Source organism: Rhinolophus sinicus, chromosome 17, assembly GCF_057876585.1.
Source record: "Rhinolophus sinicus isolate RSI-liver-muscle chromosome 17, RSI-T2T, whole genome shotgun sequence".
Classification (NCBI taxonomy): domain Eukaryota; kingdom Metazoa; phylum Chordata; class Mammalia; order Chiroptera; family Rhinolophidae; genus Rhinolophus; species Rhinolophus sinicus.
Window position 1 is genome coordinate 179,994,115 of NC_142517.1, and position 25,216 is coordinate 180,019,330.

At 38.0% G+C, this 25,216-nt stretch overlaps 1 protein-coding gene across 11 annotated transcripts in view; it reads right to left on the minus strand.

Annotated features, from left to right (window-relative positions):
- The window catches only part of ANKRD44 (ankyrin repeat domain 44), a 289,820-nt gene that overhangs the window by 32,099 nt on the left and 232,505 nt on the right, over window positions 1–25,216 (minus strand). For all 11 annotated transcript variants that reach the window (XM_088794450.1, XM_088794447.1, XM_088794444.1 and 8 more), the window contains one exon: window positions 8,393–8,464. In XM_088794450.1, coding sequence (XP_088650576.1) covers window positions 8,393–8,464 — 72 coding nt within the window. The remainder of the gene's footprint in view (window positions 1–8,392; window positions 8,465–25,216) is intronic.

Here is a 25,216-nt window from a genome sequence, read left to right on the forward strand (position 1 = left end):
TATAAGATGAAAAAAAGATGTATGTATATACAAGGCAAAGGATATTGAAATAAAAAAACAAACAAAAGATTATAGGAATATTGGGAGGAGGGGATAGGAGGGGGAAGGGAAGTAAAGACGGATACAGAAGAGAAGCCTGTCTCCGGTGTCTTCAGCAGCCAAAGTCCCTGCTTTTGTCTCCTGAACTTTTTTATTTTTCTACCACAGTGATTATTCAAGGCACAATTTATTTCAAAAAAGGCTTAGCACAGATAAAAGACTAATTTTCTTAATATACAAAGAGCTCTTACAAACCATTTTAAAAATTAGAAAAATGTACAAAGGGCATCGAAAGGCAGCTTACATAAAAAGAAATATAAAAGGTCAATAAACACATGGAAAAATATCTCATTTTTTAAAGTACTATTTTTTTAACTACCAGATTGGCAGTGGTTAAGTTGGTCATGTCCAGTATTAGTTAAGACACAGTGTAAAAATCAATCTTACGTTCTACTGGCGGGAATATAGATTGGTATGACACTTATGGAGACTGATTTGACAAAATCTATCAAAAAAAAACATACCCAACTAAGTTGCAAACAGTATATACAGCATGACCTCATTTACATAAAAAGCAAATATATCCAGACATACACATGTGTACATATGTATATTTCTATATTAATAAAAAATTTTAGAAGATTACAAGAGAAATTGTTAATGGTGGTTACCTCTCAAAATGAGAGGTAAAGTTATGAACATATGCACCTATTTCATCTTATCTTTTAAAAAATCATTTGAAATTTTTCCCGAGTATATGTTAACAACAATCATAACAAAAATTAGATTTAAAAGGACCTATAGAAATTAAGAATACTGCTAAAAATTGTTTTAAAACTTTCTCATTACATTATTTTTGTGAATCATTATGGTTACTATGTTATGCATGAAATATATATATATATATATGTGAAACATGAACTCATATGCTGATGAATCTAAAATTTACATCCCAGTTCCAGCTTCTCCCTTTACTTCTAGACTTGTATATGCAACTACTTATTGATATTTCCACTTGAACATCTAATATGCATTTTAAAACTTAACGTGTCCCAAACCATATTCTTCATTTCCTTTCCCAAACTTGCTCCATCTGCAGCCTTCCCCTTCTCAATAAATAGCAACTTTACTCTTCTAGCTGCTCAGGCTCAAAACTTTGGAGTGATCTTTATCTTCTTTCTTAATCACAGGGTTGTAGTCCTGCCCAAGGGCTCTAGGACAGGAAGGCAAGTGGGTGCTGAAAAAGCACCTCTCCCCACGTCCACTACCCCCTCACCAACCGTGCCATGCCCTGGTACAGGGATGTGACTTCTGAGAGGGACACATTTTACTAGCCACACAGAGGCATTTGGCAAGAAAATATCTACCCATAATCCTGTTCTGATTTACACATAGGTGCTAGCACGCATGACTATTAGCAGCTCTCAAAGTCAAGATCATCTATATTCTTTCTTTAAAATATATGCACAACCTATCCAGTTCACACTAAAACACTATCTTCTTTTTCCCAGGATTATGGCAAAAGTGTCCCTTCCCAACCTTGGCCCCCTGCAATCTATTATTGACATAGCCATTAGCTGAAACGGACCCAAATTGGACCTATCACTCCTTGATGAAAACTAGCCTGTGGCTTCTTCCCTCATGAACAATCAGCTCCAAAATTTCCCATGACCATTTAGGCTCTTAGGATTTAGCTTCCCTCTACTCTGATCATTAACAAATCCCCCTCACTCTGTTTTAGCCACACTATCCCCCACTATGGTGAAGTACGAGCATTTCCTCCTCTGGGCCATTGCATCTGTACTTTGTTTCCTCTGTCTGGAAAGCTCTTCTCCAGAGAGCCATGGCTTTCCTGGTACTTCTGCTTCACATAGCTCATTATCTGGAGGCTTCACAGAGCAGCCTCTATAAAATAGCCATATACCCTCCATCTCAACACACTCCCAGATACTCTCCAACCCACTAATCCTACTTTATTTTATCTGCACAGCCTTCTTTTTAAAAATTTAAATACATCATATTAAAAACAAAGGTAGCAAAAAGATCTCACCACAAGAAAATAAATGTGTAACTAAGTGTGGTGACGGATGTTTACTAGACCTTATTGTGGTGATCATTTCGTAATACATACAAATATCGAATCACCATGCTGCACACACCTGAAACTAACACAATGCTCTATGTCAATTATATCTCATTTTAAAAATAAACAAAAAGAATACCAGGTAGTAACTACTGAAAACATATTTCTTCCTCATTATTTTACCAGCCTTCACAATTATCTATGCTCTTGAAGTTATTTACATCTGTCGTATCTGCTTGGTGGAAATACCCTATTATAATTACTACTGCACATCGGTGCATAGCACTCATCACCACTTGCTATCTGTTACATCTCTACTGACTTATTATCTGTGACTGAAGGCACTTTCTGTGTGTTGTTCACTGCTACAGCCTAGAATCATGTCTGGCACATAGTAGACACTCAACAATTATTTGATGAATAAATGAATGAAAATAATATCTTACCATTTATTAATATTAATAAGAATATATTTTTAAAATAACACCTATTTATTGAGGGCACTGCACTGAGCGCTCTAGCTCTAGCATCTTATTTAATCTTTGCAAACATCCTTTTTATGGATGAAAGAAATGAAAACAAGCAATGTTAAGTGATTAGTCTAAGATCACTTAGCTAGTAAATGGCAAAGTCAGGATTTGAAACCCAGAATCTGTGACCACTAAAATCTGTGCTTTTAGGCAATGTCTTATAATTTTCCCCAGTAATTTCATTTAATTAATTTTCAAACAAAATACTTTTGTTTATTCATGGCATGGCACAGAGAGTTTAATAACAAATATTAAATCAGAAACTTAAACCCCTTCTCTAGAAGGCTCAACATGGAAGTAACGTGACTTGCACAGAGCTATGGAGCAAGCTGGTTTATTCCAGGCTAACTTCCAGACTACTGATCTTTTACTGTACACACTACCCTTCCTGAGGCAGGAAAATAAATTCCTGTATGTCTATCTTTCTGTACTGTACTTGTTATGTAAACCATAACTGCACAGGATCGTAAGCCTTTAGTCTAAATTCTGAAGCAATAGCTAACTTTTATTGAGCACTTGCCCTATGTCAGGCAGTACTAGACACGTAGCACATTATTTAATTGTCACAGCAACCCACGGTTTGGATACTACTGTTATCCCCATTTTACCCATGGGGACAACGAAGGACAGAAACATTACCCAGCCCTCTTACAGCCACACAGCCTTACGTGGCAGAGCTGGGCTTTGAAGGCACACCAGTCAGATCCCAGCGCCTGAGCTGTGGCCTTTTCATGAGCTCCTATGGAAAGAGTATAACAAGGTCAAAAGGTATATGTTTCTTTATTTTTTTATTATAGGAAATTTCAAACTTAACATGAAGAAGATAGGATGGTGTAATGAATTCCCACATACCTATCAATCAGTTTCAACCATTATCAACCCAGACCATAAGAGTTGAAGCCCACTCCAGGGCACCTGTCCTCCGTATGGGGCTTTGGTAATAGGAGCATCTAAATCAGAGTATAAATCAGTCTATCTCACTTTACCCTGGGCTTGAACCTGTCGTTTATTTGAAAAAGAACTTTGCATGACATTTCCTCTCATTTTACATTGTAATGGTGGTAACTGATTCAGCTTGTGTAGAAATCCTGACTTCCCACCCAAGACAAATGACTCCACATAGACAATAGTAGGTCCTAGACATTATTTCCGTGTTTCCCCAAAAATAAGATCTAGCTGGACCATCAGCTCTAATGCATCTTTTGGAGCAAAAATTAATATAAGACTCAGTCTTATTTTACTATAAGATCAGGTATAATATAATATAATATAATATAATATAATATAATATAATATAATACCAGATCTTATATTAATTTTTGTTCCAAAAGACACATTAGAGCTGATGGTCCGGCTAGGTCTTATTTTCGGGGAAACACGGCTGCCAATGTTGGTTCCTTCAGTGCCAGGCACTATGATGACAAAGATAGTAAAAAACATTTTAATTTCTGTCAATATGACTTAGCCTAGGAAAACAGAATCAGCAATTTATAAATTGCATGCATGTCTACAAGCGTGATGGCTAGCATATTCAGATTTGATAAAGAGAAGACACACAGGGCAAAGAGAAACAGACTGAGGAAGGAAGCTGGTGGAGAGGCATCAGTACTGTCCAGAAGAGCGGAGTCACATCACAGCTCATCAGTTAGGTGCTGACTTAAGAACTTACCTCCTCTAAAGACCCCTGTACTTTAATCCTCCAACAAAACTAAATCCATCAGCATTTGTTAAAATTAAAGAGGCTTAATATCAAAATAAAATGGAGTGAACCCTGATGGTAGTTAGAAAAACTTCAGAATTCCTAATCCATACTTTCTTTTATTCCAGGTGCTTGAAAATTCTCTTAAAAGACAGAATGATTGAAAGCCCAGATTTACCTATAAAATCCCCCTTGTTTCTTCCTTTAGTCTGGCTTGCAGCTCTTGAATTTTAGTGCGCATATGCATTACTATGCAGAATTGAAGACATACAACTATGTATACTAAACTTCAAGGGCAACATAAAGGAATAATAAAGGTAACTTTGACTATACAAGAACTGTCATTTACCTTCACACTTTATAGCTTAACCCTATAAGAAAAAACTACTACATAATACAGAATTTTATTTTATGGTGAAATGCATGATTCTGTCTTTAGGCAGTTATATGGTTCTTGGAGTATATAAAAAAGTATGCAATAAACCTTTACATTCTCTAAAAAAGATTCAAGTAGACAGGAAAGGAGACCTTTCTCATGTCAATAGTACATGATGAAAATTGTCCTATTTTTCTTTCTATTCCCATCCTAAACCAGGTGTTTAGCAGGTAATTCCACAAATAATTTCTGAAATGACTAAAGGAGGAAGTAATCACACAAAAAGAACAAATATGCTGGTTCAAAAAGCATGCAATATTTTGGCTTTTAATAGACAACCCAGTTTAAGTCTTCACTGGAGGTAGCAAACATTTTAAATTTGTGTTAGAAAAATACCTTAAAAATCTCATTAGATAACAAATATTTTTAAAACATGATTACTTTCTTTGAAATTTTTATATTGGAACTGAGGGCAACGAGGAGAAAGAATTTGGAATCTCAACAGAATCCATGAAACAACGGGTCCATCTGGAAATCTCAAAAGCTGGAGCCTTTCATTTGCATAGTCCTGTTTCTTGATTTAATTTGTTCAAGTGGTTGAAATGCTTATGAAACTCACTAGGCTGATAACCCTGGAGACTTGAATCATTCAGCCAGAAAATAGTAACTCAAGGCAGGTCAGGTATTTTGTGGCAGGCAAGGTTTGAGGGCATCTGGTTCTATTTCGTTGCTAGAATGCTTCCACCTAAGAAATAATGTGCCTTGGGGTTTTATCACATTAATTGTTACAGAGGCCCCTGGAGAGGCTGATGGGCATATTTGTACCATTCTTGAAGCAAACAATATCTTTAAAGAAGTGTTAGCATTTAGAGGGCAAGAATAAAATGGCTTTAGAATTAACCCAATGCTATCGCCCTGGTCAGTCATCATCATCATTGCTTACCTGGTTGTCTTGCTTCTGCGTTTGCTCTCTTACAATCTAAACTCAACAGTTCTAAAATAAAAGTCATATCATATCATCCTCAAAAGTCTCCAAATGGTTTCCTGCTTAGCTCAGAAAAGTCAAAGTTCTCACAATGGAGTCCGAGGCCCTCTGTGACCTGCTGACGCCCTTCCCTGTATCGGTGCCCCCTCCACAAAATTTCAGACCTCACCTCCTATCACTCGCCCCTCACCACTCTGCTCCAGCCACTGCATTTCTTGCTTTTCTGGTCACATGCCAAGCATGTTCTTACCCCCAGGGACTTTGCACTTCTGCCTAAGAACACTCTTCTGTCAAATATCAACATGGATAGCTCTTAAGGTCTCTGTTCAAATGTGAGGTTGTATGCTACATAAAACAGCACCCCATCTGCCACCTCAATGCTCTCTATCTCACTGATCCCATGCGTAGCACTTGCAGCACTTATCACTATCTGTCATGCTCTACATTTACTTGCCTATTGTCTCTCCTAGACTGGAAACTCTACAAGGACAGAGGCTGGGTTTTGTTTATTGCAACATCTCCAGCTCTTGGAACAGTGATTAGTACATACACAGTCAGTATATGTCAAATGAAAGAATGATATTAATGGTAATAATAGTGAAAATGAAGCTAGCTGATTGTACAAATGTGCCCAGCACTATTCTGCTTTATGTGCGTGAACTCATGTCATCCCCCAATGGCCCTATGGTAGAGGTACTGCTATTCTCCCCATATCATGGGTGGAGAAACTGACACACAAGAGGTTAGGTACTTAGCCAAGATCATACAACAAAAATTAAATAAATTAACAAATTAGAAAGGGTTTTGGGATCCTCAACTAACTCATTCCTTTTAATTTACAGATGGGAAAACCACGTCCAGGTGAGCTGCTAATGAGTAGACTGGTGGTGGGACGTCCTCTCTGTATGCATTTCATAGGCCACAGCCAGCTGCAGAACTACCAAAGCCCAACTCTTTCCAATGATATCACACTACCTTGTCTTTATATGACCAGAAACCCATAGAGCTTAGCAGAGCACCTGGTACACTGTAAGCTCTAAACAATATGTTTTTTAAAAAATGAGAGACGATAGACTTTTTGAAGCTAAGAAAGTCTCTAAGGTTCGGCAATGCAATCAATCTCACTTTCAAAGGGCATGAGGATTCTATGTGAGATAATCTTTGAAATAGGCCTTCCAGAGGGAGCTAGTACTGTTTGTGAACCCTCAGCTTTGGGGTAACTTCCTCAGGCACATCACACAGCTGGGCAGAAATTTCAGGGAGCAACCTTTAGAACCTATACTAAAAGCCACTGGGTATGAATTGTTTTACATATAAGTATCCCCTATCCACCTACCTTTTCCATTCTAATTCCATCTCCAGGAACAAAGATTTATGCACATTTTAACCTGATTTCACTAGATTCAAAATGTGTGTGTGTGTGTGTGTGTGTGTGTGTGTGTGTGTGTGTGTGTGTGTCGGGGGTGCAGTGGATGTGCTGGTGGGTATGACAGAGGGTGGTCATTTGCTAACAGATGTGCTGGCAAGTACACATGTGGGGAGACTGGTAATGGAGGGAGGGCTCCCTGCAGTGTGACCTGCTCATCCCCACCCTGTGGGATGGCCTTATCCCCTCTCCCCTTGCCTGAATGCTTATGTATGCCCATTAATAAAATGCTCCATCTCGTTTGTGCTCTCTAAAACGTCTTTATCAAATTTTCATCAGAATGACAGTAAAGAAGTGCATGTGTAGGCATGGTTTAAGTGTAATGTCATCACAGTTAAACACAGAGACCCAGCCTCTTCTCACTCTTCCCAGTGTCCAGCCTCTGGGTACATCAAACACCATCTTTGTGGCTGTGGACTGAGAGGTTTCAATTCAGCAGCATCTTGGGCAAGTGAGTGGCTATTGCTGGGCGTGGCTGCCAGTCGGAGAGGTTCCTAGGAATCAGCTACTGACTGCCAACTGACAGCAGGGCACTGTCTGAGACAGAATGGTGGATGATTTCCCAGCTTGGTCCCCAAATGGAGAATTTAGGGATCATCACTCTAAACTCTTTGGTTATTGGGATGTAGAGAGGAGGCCTTACTGGTGACAGAATAACTCTTCTCCCCTCCTTCCCAGATCTCATCCAGTGCAAGAATCACAGCCTGAGACCCCGGAGACCCTGATTTCAAGCCCTGGCAGAAAAAGCAAAGTTGCAAGTATGCATCGCTCATCTTGTTCTCACAAGTTTGTGCTTAAATAGCTTGCAAGTTTTTCATTGTGGTATTCAAAAATGTCGCATTTGATTATCTGTAGGTTGAATATTTGTGTATGGTGGTCTTTAATCAAATCTCTTAAACTGAAATGTTTTCTTTGAATTTCCTCAGTTTACTGATTTAACCACCAGCTAATAATTTTAAGGATTGTTAAAATTTACAGCAATCATGTATTAAGTACACTCTGGTAAGGGCTTTCTGCCCATTACCTTTTCCTTTGCCTTCATTTAATGGGAAACTGAGGCTCAGACAGGGTCAGTAATGTGTCTACTGGAAGCTGAGGCAGACTTCCTCGCTACAGCCTGCATCTTTACCCATGTACTGTTTTCATTATTAGTTATTACTGTACTACTATGCTCTTATTTTAAGAGCAGACTAGTTTTAGGGACACGTAGGTTCTTTTTGTAGCAGGTGAAGCTGCCCACACCATCTCACTTACAGCTAAGTGCAGCGGACTCTTGGTAGCACCGGAATCTGATTCTTCAAAACCACTGTTGGTTGTTTCCAAAAGCTGTGAAGACAAAAAGAAAACAACGATACATAAGTACGATTTTCAATCCTACTTTATAGATACTGATGGCATAAATAAGAACGGAGGTTTCAGAAACTTAAGCAATTATGCAACATATCAGCAATATAAGAAATCTGATATAGCATATCCAAAACAAATACACTAACTGAATAGTTCAACTTCTATATTATCTCAGCATTTGTATTCAAAAAAGGGCTTTTCATACTTGAACAGATGCTCAGACTCATGAATCCAGAAAAATAATTCATGTTGAAGCCACCTTTCACCCACCAGATGAGAATAATGAAAAAATTACAATTCCCAGTGTTTATTCCATTGTCAAATACACATTTACTGGAGACAGTGTGCAACAAGACATAGGAAGTTCCCGTTCTCATGGGACTTACATTCTAGAGAGGAAAAGCATAGTCAAACAAATAAGTATACAAATAAGAAAATATCTGGTAGTGATATATGCTATAACGAAAGTAATATAGGGTGATGAGATACGGAGGGACTGGGAAGTTTCTTTACAGCTGATGGTCAGGGAAGTGACAGTTAAAGTGAGACCTGAATAATAAAAAGAATTCAACCAAGTAAAGGTGGCAGGAGGGTATCCTGGGGGAAGGGAGCAATCAGTGCAAATGCATCAATGGGGACCAACATGGTGAGTTCAAGGAACAGAAAGGATAGTGTGACTGATGTTGGCAAGGGTATCAGGAAAAAACATTCGCCGGGAGTCCTGGTGGAAAAACAAATTGTTAAAACCTTTCTGGGCAATTTGTACGTACATTTGTCACTAGGAATTAATTCCCAATAAATAATTACACAATGCACAACTGTGCATGTATAAAGAAATTTATTCATTCAACAGATATTTGATGAATGATTACCAGTGTGCACAGACATTGCACTCAGGATTCAATAATAAATCATATATTAAAAAAGCCAGGGGGGGTGGTGAGTGAAATAAATGAAGGGGGTCAAAAGGTACAAATTTCCAGTTATAAAATGAGTAAATCATAGGGATGTAATGTACAGTATGGTGTCTATAGTTAAAAACATTGTATTGCATATTTCACAGTAGCTAGGAGAGTGGATCTTGAAAGTTCTTATCACAAGAAAAAAACTTGTAACAATGTGGTGATGGACATTAAGTGGATTTATTGTGGCAATCATTTTGCAATATATACAACTATCAAATCATTACATTGTAGAACTGAAACTAATATAATGCTATGCCAAAAATAATAAATTTAAAAAAAAAAAAAGCCATTTTCTCATGGGGGTGGGAAGACAATAAAAGAAAGAAGTTTTGTAGTTAATTAGAAAGTGGTAAGTGCTATGGAGAAAAATAAAACCAAGAAGGAGAATGTGGAGGGCTGGAGGGGAGGTCAGTTTGTAACTTTAAATAGGGTGATCAGAGAAGGTCTTACAGAGCAGTTGATGACCAAGCAAAGCCTTGAGGGTGATGAGGGAGCCTTCTGCAGATCTGAGAAAGAGCATTCCAAGCAGAGGGGCCACAAACTGCCAAGTCCCTTAGGGATAGGTGTGCTTAAGAACACCAAAAAGATGGTGGCAAAGTGAGCAAGATCGAGAACGATAGGAAAGAAAATCAGAGAGATGGTGGCAGTGGGGGGTGGGGGTGGTAAGAAAAACAGCCTTGAGGGTTATTGTAAGTAAGGATTTTGACTTTTATCCTGAGTGAGAGGGAATTTCACTGAACTGTTCTGAACAGAGGGTTCTAACTTTTAGGGTGAGCACAGAGACCACTGATGAGCTGGGGCAATAGTCCAAGAGAGAAATAACAGTGGTTTGGACCTGTGGGGAGCAATGGGGATGGAGAGACGCAGTTGGATGTGGATATTTTGGGAGATAAAATAAACAGAGATTTGCTGATGGACTGAATGTGAATGTAAGACAAATAAAGAAGTCAAGGATGACTCCTGGGATTTTTGTCCTAAGCAAATGGAAGGATGGAGGTTCCATGAACTCAGATGGAAAAGACTGTGAGTGGAATATAGGTAGTGGGAAAAACAGAAGTTCTGTTTTGGAAATGTTACATTTGAGATGTTTGTAAAGTGTACACGTTCACCAGGTAGTTGTTGGATACATGGGTGTGGAGTTCAGGGTATTTAAAGCCATAAGATTGGATGAGATGAGCAAGGGAGTAAAGTAAACAGAGAAGAGAGACTAAATCCTGGGGCATCCAACATTGAGAGCTGGAAAGATGAGGAGCCAACAGGAGAATTAGGCTGAGTAGGGGAGCTCGAAGGAACACCAGGAGAGCATGAGGTTCTGGAAATGAAGTGAAGAAGGAGTTACAATGAGAGAATGAGTAGCCATGTCAAAAGTCCCGATAGGTCAAGTAAAACGAAGCCTGAAAGTTGACCGTTGGGTGTAGCAACATGGAGGCTATTACTGACTCTTCTAGGAGCATTTTATCAAAACACTGTTTATATGAAAAAAGAGAAGAAAAGTAAACAGCAGTAGGGATGGGTTAAATAAACTGTAGTGGTATATATCACACCTCATGATAAATTTTCCCTCTGTATGTTGCCTTTAAGTTCTTCTTCGCATAGTGACACATCCCAAAAGGCCCAAAACCCAACACCCAAAGCCTTGATGTGTGGTGAATATGGTGGTACTCAATGTCCACTCTAGTCTCCTGACGGGTGGGCTTGGGCTGCCCTATACACAGAGACTGGACAGCCAAACACTGCAATTTCCTGGACTCCTTTGAACTACGGTTCCAGGTGTGATTTAGGGTCTGCCAATTCGACGCACTAACCTGAAATTTTAAAGACAGAAATGAGCAGAGGAAATTTCTGTGATTTCCAATGGTGAGCACAGTCGTGGAGACTTTTGCTTGTCTGTTTTTAGCTTCCTGGATGCAGGCTACTAGCTTAGTGAGAGCAGAAAAGTAAGGCACGGGGATACAGGATATCCATTTTTTGCCAAAGTGGATCAAGTAGATGCTGCATGGCTCTAGGGCCAATAGTAGTGGCGGTGACAAGCCTGTCCCTATATGCCAGCGAGGGTGATGTGTCTGTGGCGCAGCCATTCTGGTGGCTGATTTCTCATTCCCTGTCTCCCTGATCATGGGGAAGGGACAGCAGCCCTGGCAGTCCAAGTTCATCAGTTCAGACTTATTTCTGGAGGATTAGTCTAGAGACCCCTCTTCTAGACCTCCCAACAATCTTATACACACCTATTTTAAAAAATCAAACCTTTTTCTGCTTTAAATAGTTAGGATGGTTTCTGTTTTCTTCAAATGAACCCTGACTGATTCAAAGAGTAATACAGATTATTATAGAAATTTTCTTAACGGAGGTGATAAAGGGGAAATTACACCATTCAATACACTAGAAAGCAACACTTCCTAAAATCCACTTTACCCATGTTTTCTCCCTGAAAGTCTCAAAGTCATCAAATGGAAAAGCACATTTTAAAGCCCTATGTGTGGAATGATGCCATTTTCAATTTTTTAAAAAAATCTGTATTGACATGACTATATATGCAGAAAAATCCCTAGAAATACATACTCTAAAATGTTTAACACAATAACCTGAAAATGGGATTATGGATGATTTTTATTTTCTTCTTTATCTGTCCCGATTGTTTTTTTTTGTTGTTGTTGTTTTTTGCAGTGAATGTATAGTTTTTATTATCAGAAAAAACACTAAAGTTATTTCTATTTGGAACAAAGCTATTAACCTTCCTTTTCATTTAACAGAATAATGTCATCAGACCCCCAAATAGCACTAGAACTCCTTTCTAGTCAATAAACATGGAATAAAATCTTTGGATTCTTTGGTAAATCAAAGTAACAGTCAAAAATGTACTATCCAAAAGCACACAATTTCAAGTTTGCAAATAATACAATATGAATAATTATATTGGAAGTACGAGACATTTTATGTTTGTTTTTATTAGCATGAGAATAGAATTTGGAACTTAAACAATCTAGGATATGTTAGAATAATGAGAGTAAACTTAATTTTAACTTCAAAGCATAGAACTTTAAATCCAATCTGCCTGACATAGTTGAAATAAAAGTAGCCTTAACTGCTTGACAAGGCTAGAAAACAGCTGTTCTTTGCTTTGTTTTCCAACATTATCACCTGCAAGACTTCCTGGAATTGACAGTGTGTACCAACTCCAAATCCGGTCCTAGAATGAACTTTTAATCAAAGGAACACAGAATCATTTCCACCATTATCACAAACACGATGAACAGAAGCAAGAAGACAATATACTGTTTATAGCCGCAAATTAGGCATGTTCCCAGAAGATTTGTTATGGAATACGATTTTCCACACACGTACTTTGATCATACAAATAGCATATGATGTTTTACTTCAATCATTCACCAAACATTTGCTGAGTTTCTCTGTGCAGGACCCTGGGGTAGGCACCAGGATTCAACTGTGCAGCAAACAGATACGGTTGCTGACCAAAGGGAGCTTAGTGGCCGGGGGGAACCCACAGAAATTAACAGGTAATGAAAAAAATGAAGCAAGAGCTAGGACACAAGAAGCTATGGGAACACAAACAGGTACATGACATAACCTTGAGGGTCAGAGAAGACTCCTCTGTAAAGGAAGGTTTAAGCCTGGGACATAGACGGTAGGAGTCAGCCAGGCAAAGAAAGAAGGGAATTTCCAAATAGAAGGAAGAGTATGTGAGAGCAGAGAGCACAACAAATTTGAAACACTTTAAGTTCAATAAGACTAGAGTAATGTGTAGGGGTGGGGAAAGAATGAAGAGCAATGAAGCTAGAAATGTAAGCTGAAGACAGATTAGGTATTGGGTGATCATATCATTATCGTCTAATCCAGGACATTTTTGAGAGTGACAGTTGTGCTGGGACAGCAGGATATCACATTAGGATAATCACTCAGAGTCAATGAAGTGCTTTAAGCAGGGAAGAGGTTTGATCGTGATCAGATTCTTGGGGCTCATAAAAATCACTCTGGCTGTAGTGTGGAAAATGAACAGCAGTGGTGCAGACTGCAACTCTAGAACCAGGGAGACGAGTTAGGATATTTCAACTATGGGATTTCTTTCCCCCCCCCCCTTTTTCTGTCCCCCCCCCCCCCCCAACTCTGGTTCAAGCCGCTGTTTCTCAGTCTAGTTGTATAGGACACAGCTCCCTGAGCCATGCTGGTATTATGAGCCTTGTGCTACCCCGGCTGAGCGCAAGCCTCATAATACCAAGCATGGCTCAAGGAGCTGTGTCCTACACAACTTTTGGTTTCTTTGGATAAATATCCTGGAGTGGAACTGCTAGGTCATATGGTAGTTCTATTTTTAAGCTCATGCTGGCTGCCAGCCACTCACGCTGGCCACTGGCCGCTCATGGTGGCACACGGTAGCCCGCGGCAGCCCAGCTTCAGGGAGAGCCATTGTTCACAATCTTATCTGTAGAAGGTGCAGCCTACCCGGGAATTGAACCGGCGACCTCTGCATTAGGAGCATGGCGCTCCAACCACCTGAGCCACCGGCTGGCCCAACTATGGGATTTCTAAATTGTGAATTATTAAGTTGGTGCAAATGAATGGTGGCCTGAACTGCAGAAGAGGCAGTGGAAATTAAAGGAAGTGGGCATATTCAACAGTTTCATTCAATTCTTTATTTATTCATTCAATAATTATTTATTGAGCACTGTGCTAGGAGCTGAGATTCTCAGTTCTAAAATGATCCCTACCCACATGAAACTTATAGTCCAGAGGTGTAATGGACACCATTATTGATCAGACAGTGAAGGAAGGAAAGGATAGAGTCAAGGATGACACCCAGTTTTCTAGCTTTGCAAAGAGGGTGAATGGTGATGCCTTCTTTAAGACAAGAAACAAAGAGAAGAACAAGATCATAGAAAATGAAAATGTGTTGTTGTTTTTTTTTTATTAGTTTCAAGTGTACAAAACAACATAGTGATTAGACAGTCACACTTCTCACAAAGTGATGACCCCAATAAGTCTACTACCCATCTGACACTATACATAGTTATTACAGTATTATTGACTATATTCCCTATGCTATACTATATATCCCCATGACTATTTTTGAAAAATTATAGTTGGCATTCAATATTATTTTATATTAGTTTCAGGTGAACAGTGTAGTGGTTAGACATTTACATGATTTATGAAATGATCCTCCGATAAGTCTTGTACCCACCTGGCACTATATATAGTTTTTACGATATTATTGACTATATTCCCCATACTGAACTTTACATCCCCAGACTCTTTTGTAACCAACAATTTGTACTTCTTAATCCCTTCCCCTTTCTCACCCAACCACAAACCCCGCCCCATCTAGTAACCATTAATTTGTTCTCTGTATTATGAGTCTGTTTTGTTTTGTTTGTTCATTTATTTTGTTCTTAGGATTCCACATATACTCGTGAGATCATATGGTATTTTTCTTTTTCAGTGAGACTTATTTCACTTAGCATAATACCCTTTAGGTCTATCCACATCATCACAAAAGGTAAGATTTCATTCTTCTTATGGCAGAGTAATACTCCATTGTATATATGTACCACAATTTCTTTATCCAATAATCTACTGATAGGCATTTCAGCTGTTTCTATATCTTGGCTATTGTAAATAGCACTGAGGTGAACATAGGGGTGCACATATATTTTCGAATTAGTGTTTTTGGTTTCTTTGTATAAATATCCAGGAGTGGAACTGCTAGGTCATAAGGTAGTTCTATTTTTAATTTTTTGAGAAACCTCCATACTGTCTTTAATAGTGGCTGCACCAATTTGCAATCCCACCAACAGTGCACAAGGGTTCCCTTTTTTCCATATCTTAGTCAACACTTGTTGCTTATTGATTTATTGATGATGGGCATTCCAACAGATGTGGTGATATCTCATTGTGGTTTTTATTTCCATTTCTCTGATGATTAGTGATGTTGAGAATCTTTTCATATGTCTATTGGCTGGCCATTAGTATGTCCTCTTTGTAGAAATATCTATTCAGGTCTTCTGCCCATTTGTTAATTGAATTGTTTGTTTTTTTGGTAAGTTGTGTTGAGTTTTGGTCTGAAGTGCTGCTGGGACATTCAAGAGTAGATGTCCAGTGGATAGATGGTTATAATGTTTGAAACTTAAAAGACAGATCTAGGTTATAGTAATGGATTTGGAAATTATCAGCAGTGGCTGATACATGAAGCCCCCACTGTGGATGAAACCGACCAGAGAGAATGTGTAATGAGAGAAGGGAAAAGGGCATAGGATCCCAGAATGAGGGGTTTGGAAGAGGAAGAGTCTGCAAAAGGGGCTATGAAGAGGGGACAGAGAGGTAGGAGGAAAACCAGGAAGGTAAGATGATGATGATGATGATGACGACGATGATCTCACTGATAACAGCCACAAGTTATTAAGCATTTATTATGAGCCCAGCATTCTAGTAAGGGCCTTACATGGATCACTTCAATCTATCCTCAAGTAATCCAGTAAGTGATTTCCTCAAGTCCAGACACCCAGTAAAGGAGAGGTCAGGGAACTGGACCCAAGTCGAGGTCAAAACCCACATTATTTATCCCACACAACAATGCCTTCCTATCACTTGATAAGCTGAAACTTTTCCCTGTTATTAAAAAAAAAAAAAAAAAAAAAAAGGCAGCAGGGATGAGAGTAGAAAACAAGGAGATATTTTTGGTTTTGCTTTTTAAGTATGTGTGTCTTTTTATGTCTCTCATGTCAACTATTTCCTTTAATCTTTGAGATTTTCTTCTCCATTTCCAAGGAGTGGTGAACACTGAGTTCCACAGCAGTCACAGGGGACATTAATTGGAACTCAGCTCCTCTGAGTGTTCCTCTTCCTTTACTGATTCTTCTTTGTTAGGTAAGAAGACAAGGTGATAAATTGGGGAACAAAGCAATCTGCAAGTCACTTACTGGCACTTACATTTAGACTTAACTTTTCTGTCTAATTTAAAATTTGGTTCTAAACATATCAAGTTCAAGGGATGAAGCAGATATGCAGCACTGCTCAGATGCTCTACTCTGCAGAAACGTCTCAGAGAGGAATATGGGGGGCCAGAGAGAGCTCATATCATGACTCATTGTACAGACTTATAATTCAGCCTGTGGTCAGCAATATTATTGGGGGGAAAAAATATTGCTCTACAGAGATCAACCTCAACCTACCTTGTCAAAAGCAGAAATGGAATGAGCCTTTTGAAACATAGTTATAGCTAAAATACATGCCAAAGAAGCAGCATTGTAAAAAGCAATGAGTTGTGCATATAAAGCTTGTAGTTATAAATCAAAGAATATAATTTTAGATGTATAATATAACGCAAACTAACTTATTACTTTCTTTTAAGACTGCTTCCAATTAATATATCCTCAGGCTGATCATCAATATTTATACAATTTGTGCATGAATATGCTAGTTTTCACATTGAATTACACTTATAAATTTAATGTACACATCCAGTATGTCACCATAGGCTTCTACTGGCACAGTAAAAAGTTTACACGTATTCCAATGATCTACTTGGTCCTCTGCCTAAATCTGATAAATCTGATAAAACGGCTGATTTAATAAAACCTTTATATGGACTACTTAATCTTATTCCTTGTCATCTCTCAAATCCCAGAATTGCTTCTTTTCTCAACAGAGCAATCATTTATGAAGGTAATATGTAGAGTGTAGCACTGCTCAATCTCATTTCTTCCCCCACAACTTCTTCCTACCACCTTGCATTTGCCAAGGCTCTCTTAGGTGAAATAACCAGAGAGTTTGGGATTAAAGCCATATCCAACCCCCACTGACATGTAAAGATAGGCACCTGAAGTTGGAACTGAGAGAAAGAAAACTAGGACAAAAGCAAGCAGACTTTTCAACTTTTCTTATTTGTGAAATGTGAACTCTCTGGTTCAACTGGGTTTTGGGGGAAGGCTGGGATGCTCTATAATTTTGTATTGGGGCCGAGAATATGATTGTGTTTGAGATTATTACAATTTATAGGACATTTTCTGAATCTGGATGGTGTTTCTGCAGGATTTAGTGGGCTCACACAAAGAACATCTCAAGGTCTTGGATTTAAAAACCACAAAGGTAATGAAGGTGAAGTTTAAGGTTCTTTCTCTACAAAGTAAATCTGTGCTAACAAAATCAAGGATAAATATGAACTCAATGGTAAGCCAACTGGCCACTGGGTTAACAGAACAGCAATCTTATCCCAACTTGTGAGGAAACACATAAATATTACACTTGAACTGGAAAGCCAAGCTTTATAAATAGTATAGATTATGACTGGCTATTTAAAAACCTGGCAGGAAAAAAATTCAGGGATCCCAAGAGACCTCAAGTTGATGTAATAGTATTTAAATGTGCTATTTAAGAAAGCAGAAAGCAAGTATGGCTCAGTCTGTAAAAACAGAAGTGTGTAGCCAGTGGGTCTGTTAAGTAACCCTCTCCTCTTCTTGGTTCTGGTTAGACTCTAACTACACAACTAGTTTCCACAAATTATAAGGGATAGGAGTAGCTAGAAAACAGATCAGAAAATCTCCATGGGGACCATGTAAAGGACATGCCCTGAGAAAAGTTTTAAAAATGGATTTACAGTGGTACCTCGGTTTTCGAACGGAATCCATTTCGGAAGACCGTTCGAGTTCTGAAACGTTCGTAAACCGAGGCACGGTTTCCCCATAGAAAGTAATGCAAAATGGATTAATCCGTTCCAGATCTTTAAAATCAACCCCTAAAACTGCATATTTAGCATGAATTTTACTATCTAATGATACCACAGATCGACAAAATTTACGGCGTTCGTAAACTGAAATGTTTATCAATGGAGATGTTCGAAAACTGAGGTATCACTGTATTTACCTTTTAGCAGTGAAGACTAAGAGGACATTTATGAGTCTTCAAGTCTGTGAAGGGTTGGAAGCAGGCCAAGGCCTCTGGAAAGTCGGTACCTCTGTCAGAGAGTCTATTTCACATTCCACTTGTCTGTGCTAGAGAATGAAATGCTGTGTGGGGGCAACCTCAAGGCCACTCCTGAGTCAACTGCACTGCAACTGGCTCTGACTCAGTCCAGAAATGGGGGACTGGATATGCAGAAGTTTCAGACCACCCATCCCATATCAATATACTCTATTCAGAGGATACTAGGGGCCTAGGATAGAACTCAGGAGATCCCACAGGTCTTTCAGTCTCAGAATTGATACAATGTTCTAAACCACACTGGACCTCAATGAACCCCAGGACTTTGGGACTAGCCCAAAATAAAGTAGCTTCTCCATCATGGCACATCAGTAACAGCAGTGACTCTGTTGCTCGTGATTCTGGTCACACCCCTTCACAGCTATTAGAAAAAGCTGTCTTGCTTGAAATTATTATGAACAATTACTGGAAACTTGGTGGTTTTTAGAAATGCATGAATCTAATCTAAATTCTACCCACTCACCCTCCCCCCCCAACCAATTCCATAAGTAAGGAACCATTAGCTTTCTACACTTGTGTAAATCAAGGTCTATGCAACTTTAAAAGGAGATAACAAGAATTAAGGAGGGTGCTACTAGAAGCTTAGCTAGATTGTTTCCACTTCTTCTTGGGAGCTGATTTTGATTACTCTGCTTATCTCCTCCCTCCAGTGTGTATTCAGTTCCTGGTAATTTCCTTGCCAATTAAAAGGCAGAAGAGCCTGTAGTACATATAAGGAAGGCTAATGAAACCTGCTGTGAAGATAAAGCCAAACGCAAGATGTAAAACGCACGGTGTTCAAAATGATCTTGCAGGAGCCTTAAAATGTTCATATACTTTGACCCATAAACCTACTTCAGAAACTGTTATCTTAAAGTTTTAAGCTCTAAGCCATTTAATAGTGAGATAGTGTAAACAACCTAAATAATAGGAGAATATCTAAGCTATGGTTGATCCAATAATTGAACATTATTTAAATTTAAAAATGCTTACTGAGAGTTCTAATTTCCATAATATTTTATGGGGGGGAAAATCAATGTACAAAATTGCATACTTAATATTACCTCATATATGTAAAAAATAAAATATGTGAGAAGACAGGAAGGAAATATACCAAAATGCTAATATTGATTGCTTTGGAGTGTGGGACTTTGGGTGTTTGATTCCTTGTTTCCACTTTTGCACATATTCGAAACAAATATAGATTAGTAAAGAATAAGATAAATTTCTATTCCAAAGTGAAATGGTTGTGCCAAATGATTTCCAATGTCCCTTTAGCTATATTCTGCTTCGTATCCAGTCAGAATTTAAGGGGTCAATGTTTTCATGACCATGAGTTTATTTTTATTAAAGTACTAATGCCATTCTAGCCAGTATTACTGTTGGTTGAGTGCATTTCTTCATGGCCATTAAATTGCAAATTCCTTAGGGGCAGGGACTACCTATGCCGTGCAGAAAGCATTCAATAAATGTTGAATTTAATGTAAGTCTCATAAATGAGTGAGAGAGCATTAGCAGATTTAATTATAAGGTGATAACACATTTGCTTACCTGTTTACATTATTAGTATCTTGTTTTGGGATGGATTTTTCCCTTTATAAAAACTATTTGAATAACATATTCATTGCTACATTTAAAAAAAGAACCAACCAACCAAATAACTAACCAACCAGCAAAACAAACAAATAAACAAACCTGACCTTTCACAGAACATGGTCTTATAACTAAAAACCGCTCTAGGTTACATGTCTTTCTACACCACAATGTCAGTTCACTATTATGAGTCTTATAACCAACTCATCATGAGGTGATCATCTGTTCTGTAACAAGAAAGTAAAGAAGACTAATATCAAATTAAATTTTGATATGATTGATGGACCAATACTGTGAAGAAGGTGAGATACTAGTAAAAGAATTCCAAACACATTTTCTCATTGTAAATAACTAAATCACTGTAGAATTAGTCAGAGAATACGTATTTGAAATAACAGAACATATGATTCTTTTCATCTTGCCACAGGCATTCCAGATGATGAGTATTAATATTAACTCAGAAGAAATACGTCACTAGCTTTGGGGTTAAGGCACCATAGTTACTGAAAACGCAAGGACTGATCAAGGCTGGAAAAAACCCAAACTGATTATGGAGGGGACACTGACTTTGGTTTCATGCTTTTGTGTGGGTGGTGAGCCAAAAGAAGGAAGGAATGTTTATAACTTGGAGACAGGAGAGAAAACAGAGTAGCTGAAAAGGGTCTCTATGAAAATCAGGGAACAAAAACAGGCTGCAGCCACCAGCAAATTCTAGAAGCACCAACCTCAGATATAAAGTATACATATGCTTCCATTGCTGACACCAACGAAATATGGGGCACCCTTAATATATCTACCAGGGATGAGATTATGAGTGCAGCATGTCCTCTTGGGTCTGGCAACAATTGTTGCAAGAAAATGCCAGTACAACAAAAAACTTCAGCTATTCCCTTGATATTCATGGTAAAGGAATTAGCCTAGACATACCGGTTTACCTCCTGAATTTTGCACGGTAATTCAAAAGTTAAGTTCGCTCTTCCATACCAGCAGTGAATTCAATATATTGCTGTATTCTATCCGTGGAAGAGTCATGATTCTCTATTACTCTTTTTTTCTCTTTAGATCCCTGTATTACATGTGTGTTGTGATCGTGGGATGTGTATGAGTGTGTGTGTGTGTGAGAGAGAGAGAGAGAGAGAGAGAGAGAGAGAGAGAGAGAGAGAGAGAGAGAGAGAGAAGGGGCAGGGGAGAGGAAGACAAAAGTAAAGGTCTGTGTTAATCAACCATTGTCAGACATGGGTAATATAAGTTTAGGAAAAAGAGTAAGAGGGGTAAATATCAAGAGGTACTTGATATTTATGGATTCCCTATTGTTAAGAAAATGATCCAAAACTTGTAAATAATGGCAACGAGGTAATTTCATATCCTTTTAAAATCATACTGAGGCATTGTTTTAACAGGTCCATCCAAGGACTAATTTTTATTATAAAGTTAATTAAAGACTCAATCTCTATAAAGTTACATGTTAACTTGTAGACTTGTTTCCAGCAGAGATACACATTATATCTATGTAGTAGAAAACATAAGTCCAGAGGTCATACTTTATTGCCCTTTAGGACATTAACCAGTTTTGTATATAACCTAGCAATCTTATTCTAATATTACTTTATTAAAGTGCCTTTAAATGCTCTGTTCTTCAAATGCTCCTTGAAGAAGGTTTAGCATATCATGAGTTCCATCATTACTTAATAAGTTAAATACATATTCCTCCTCTCTCTGTAACAATGAGTCTTGTTTAAATTTTTTGAGTACACTTTAACATCACCCATTAGCTTCAATCAACACAAGCCTTCGAAAGTCTTAATAGTCTTTGGAAAAGCCTGTACAGTCTTTTTCCCTCACTCCTGTTCCATAATTGACTCTTTTCATGGGAACATTGAGAGAACTTCAGAAGGTGCCTTCCTTTCCTTTCAAAGGAACTTGTACAGATATAGGGCTGACAGAGCTATGCTATCCCAAGATGATAAAAATCAGTTCCACTTGTTTTCCAATGAACTCTTCTCAGGCTCTGAGACAGGGGAATCATGGCCTCCCCTACCCTCTTCAAGCATGTACTTTATCCAGAGAATCATGGTAATGACCAAGAACTTTTCATACGGATTGAAGGCCTTATGACTTGCACTTGTTCATTTTTCTCGCAAGAACCAACAGAAGTTGCCAGATATCAACATTTCTCCTCTTCTCACCTCCATTCTGAGAGAGAAGGTTTGCCTTTGGGGGCTAAGTTCATTCAGCTCTCTTCAGGGGGAACTCTACTATCTCTTCTCTCTTTCTGGCCTCCCTCCCTATTTAGAATCCTCAGTAGAATTGAAGGGCACTTCACCCCAGCCAGATGACTACAGGATTTAAATCTCAGATCACCTGTAGCCCAAGTGGCAGACCACTCTCCCCCCCATCTCACTTCACCTCAAAAACAAATCTCACTGCCAAAGAAAATGAAAGATATAATAAATTATAAATCATTTATGACAGAAAGCAAGAGCACACTAAATTCACTTACATTAAATAAGATAATTCAAAGAATTGTTTCTCTCAAAGCTCATAAAATTTCATTTCATTAAATCATGTTTTCATTTATGTAAGATGACTGTTATGCCACAGTGATTTTATTGGTACAGAAATTAGGAAAACATAAGAAAAATACATTTTCCGATTGTAAAAAGACAAAACAATACAAAAATCTTTAATGTAATGCAACCATGATACTCCAAAGCCTGTTGTGTGTGTGTGTGTATGTATGTGTGTGTGAGAGTTTAAGAAATGGTTTCTTTTGAGTCTCTCCCCTGCAGACCCTTAGCTACACTCTGATAATTGTGCCTCTCTTTAACTGAAGGGATTGCTGGAGCCACTTTCTAGCCCAGCATTTTGGCAAATCTGGCCCTCTTGGATTCACTTTACATGAGGTGTTAGGCCATCCATCATGCCAGTCTGACTTCTGTTATCTTGTCTTTGGCTATTATTGAACAGGAAATATCGACCCCTTCCTTCCAGAGCAGCCAGCATTCTTGGGAAAGAAGGAAAGATACTGTCCATAGGACTTAATTCCTATTTCTTCCAATTTCATCCTCCCATTCCACAGCTTCCCCCTCCACTATCAAAAACAACAAACAACAAAACAACAACAACCAAAAAACAAAAAACAAAACCAAAAAAAAAATTTCCAGCCTCCAGGGCACATATGTAAATAACTACCAGTCTCTTGTGGGAACACACGTACCATGCTTCCTACCTGCCACCACAAAACAAAATATAATTTGCTGTCACAAGCCCATAGAGCCCATGCATAACTCATGCATTTTAATTAGTTTGAAACACATTGTCTCTCCCTTTTAGTTTCACACAGCCAGCAATCCTAAAAGTTAGTCATGCTTAGCTGATGGCAAGAATGAAGCATCTTTATCAAACAGTGTCCATCACTTAGAACACACTACATTTTGTGAATTTCAGCGACTGGGAAGCAAATGGAGCCATTTCACTCAAGGTATTTAGAGGCTCTTATTTCACCAGTTTGGGAGCATCTATGCCTCCTTTCCCATCTGTTGTTTGTCTTTTCTTTCTAGCTGTTAATTAGCTGTTTGAACAGAAGGTGCAAGAGGCAGGGGTGCTTAATTTAATAAAGCATATCACGAAGGTTCTCCCAGTTCCCACAGTGAGCAGTGTCCCTGCTGACTGATGGCTTCAATAAGGGGTTTCAGAAGGCAAATGGCACTCTTGACTAAAATTAAGTTTTCGTATTACCTATGCACTTATCCTACTACCTCATTCCTATTAAAAGGTCGTGTAACTCTATGTCACTCAGAAGAGCAATTTAACAAAATTCTATACTCTTGTAAAGTTTTATCCTTCTTGCTCCCAATTATCTACCAGAATGACTCTGCTCTGATTTTTAACAAGGCTTTATTTAAAAAAAAAAGCCACATTTATATTAAAAAGATATTTTAATGCACTCTCTAAAAAATATGAAAAAAAATCTAATTTAAATGCAATTCTGTTTTAATCTTTTTTTTTTTAATGTAAGACTTCAAATACTCATATGTCAGTGTACAGCTGAAAGGCAGCTGAAAAAAATTCAGAGTTTCCTTTAGAAAATAGGTACAGACGCTGTTAGCTCGACACTGATGGGACTAAGCTACCTTCACTTGCTGCACACTAGCACAGTTGTCAAATCTGGACTGTGTTGTATTTTTTTTCCCTTTGAGGACACGTGCTGTAATGTGGAGTTTCTAATGTGATGTATGAATTAGTTAAAAATACGCTTGAAACAGAAAACACTAATTTCACTTCTGATTACCAAGATAAATTGGATTGCTAAAAGTTAGATAACAATGATCTGTTTACAAACTCCAGTGCCAAAATAAAAGTAATTATAATAGAAGTGTGATATCAGTTTTTTATTATTATTTTTTTAACTTAAGGGTCTGTGATCAAAAGATTAAAATCAAGAAAACATACTTTAGAAGAACAAACTCACAACTTGCCAGATAGTTTCTTTTTAGTTTACTCACTTTAGCCTTTGGAATTGTACTTATTAACTAATAAAACTGGCAATGAATGTAATTGCATTAAAAAATTTGGGAGACTGCTCTATATCTTAAAACAATAGAAAGGTGGTTGTTTTTTGTTTTGTTTTTTTCCCCCAGAATTTCTCTTAAATACCAAATTATTCTGAAATTGTCTGAATGGCTGATAAACATAGTAAGTGCTGAATTGCACACCAACTACTGCAGGTTCCAATTGCATATTCCAGTTTTAAAGCCTGGCCCATGATGAATGTTTTCCTCAGGAGGGTGCTTTGAATTTATTTTTGATGATCAATTTTTAAGTATATGCCTGAAAAGTGAGATGATCCTGATAAATGCTCAAACATACCAGAGCACAGATTAAGATTTCACTTGGTCTTAAAATACTAAAATAAGCCATCAATTTGTAAATAGTTTATACAAATTCCTAGCCATACCATGAAAAAGGTATAAAAAGGAAGTTTTATGTCTAAGCAAAAAAATTTAAATATAGCTTAATTTTAGAATTTATTTGTCGAATGAGCTTTGAAAAAGCTCAGGGAGAGTGCTGGATTGGAAAGACTAACTCAAAATTATTAATATTAAATACTAATGATGGACTTTATTAAAATGCCAAAAGAATTATTACAGGTTCTGACAATTTCACAAATAGTTGCTCAGCTTAACTCTTTACTTGGATTTTC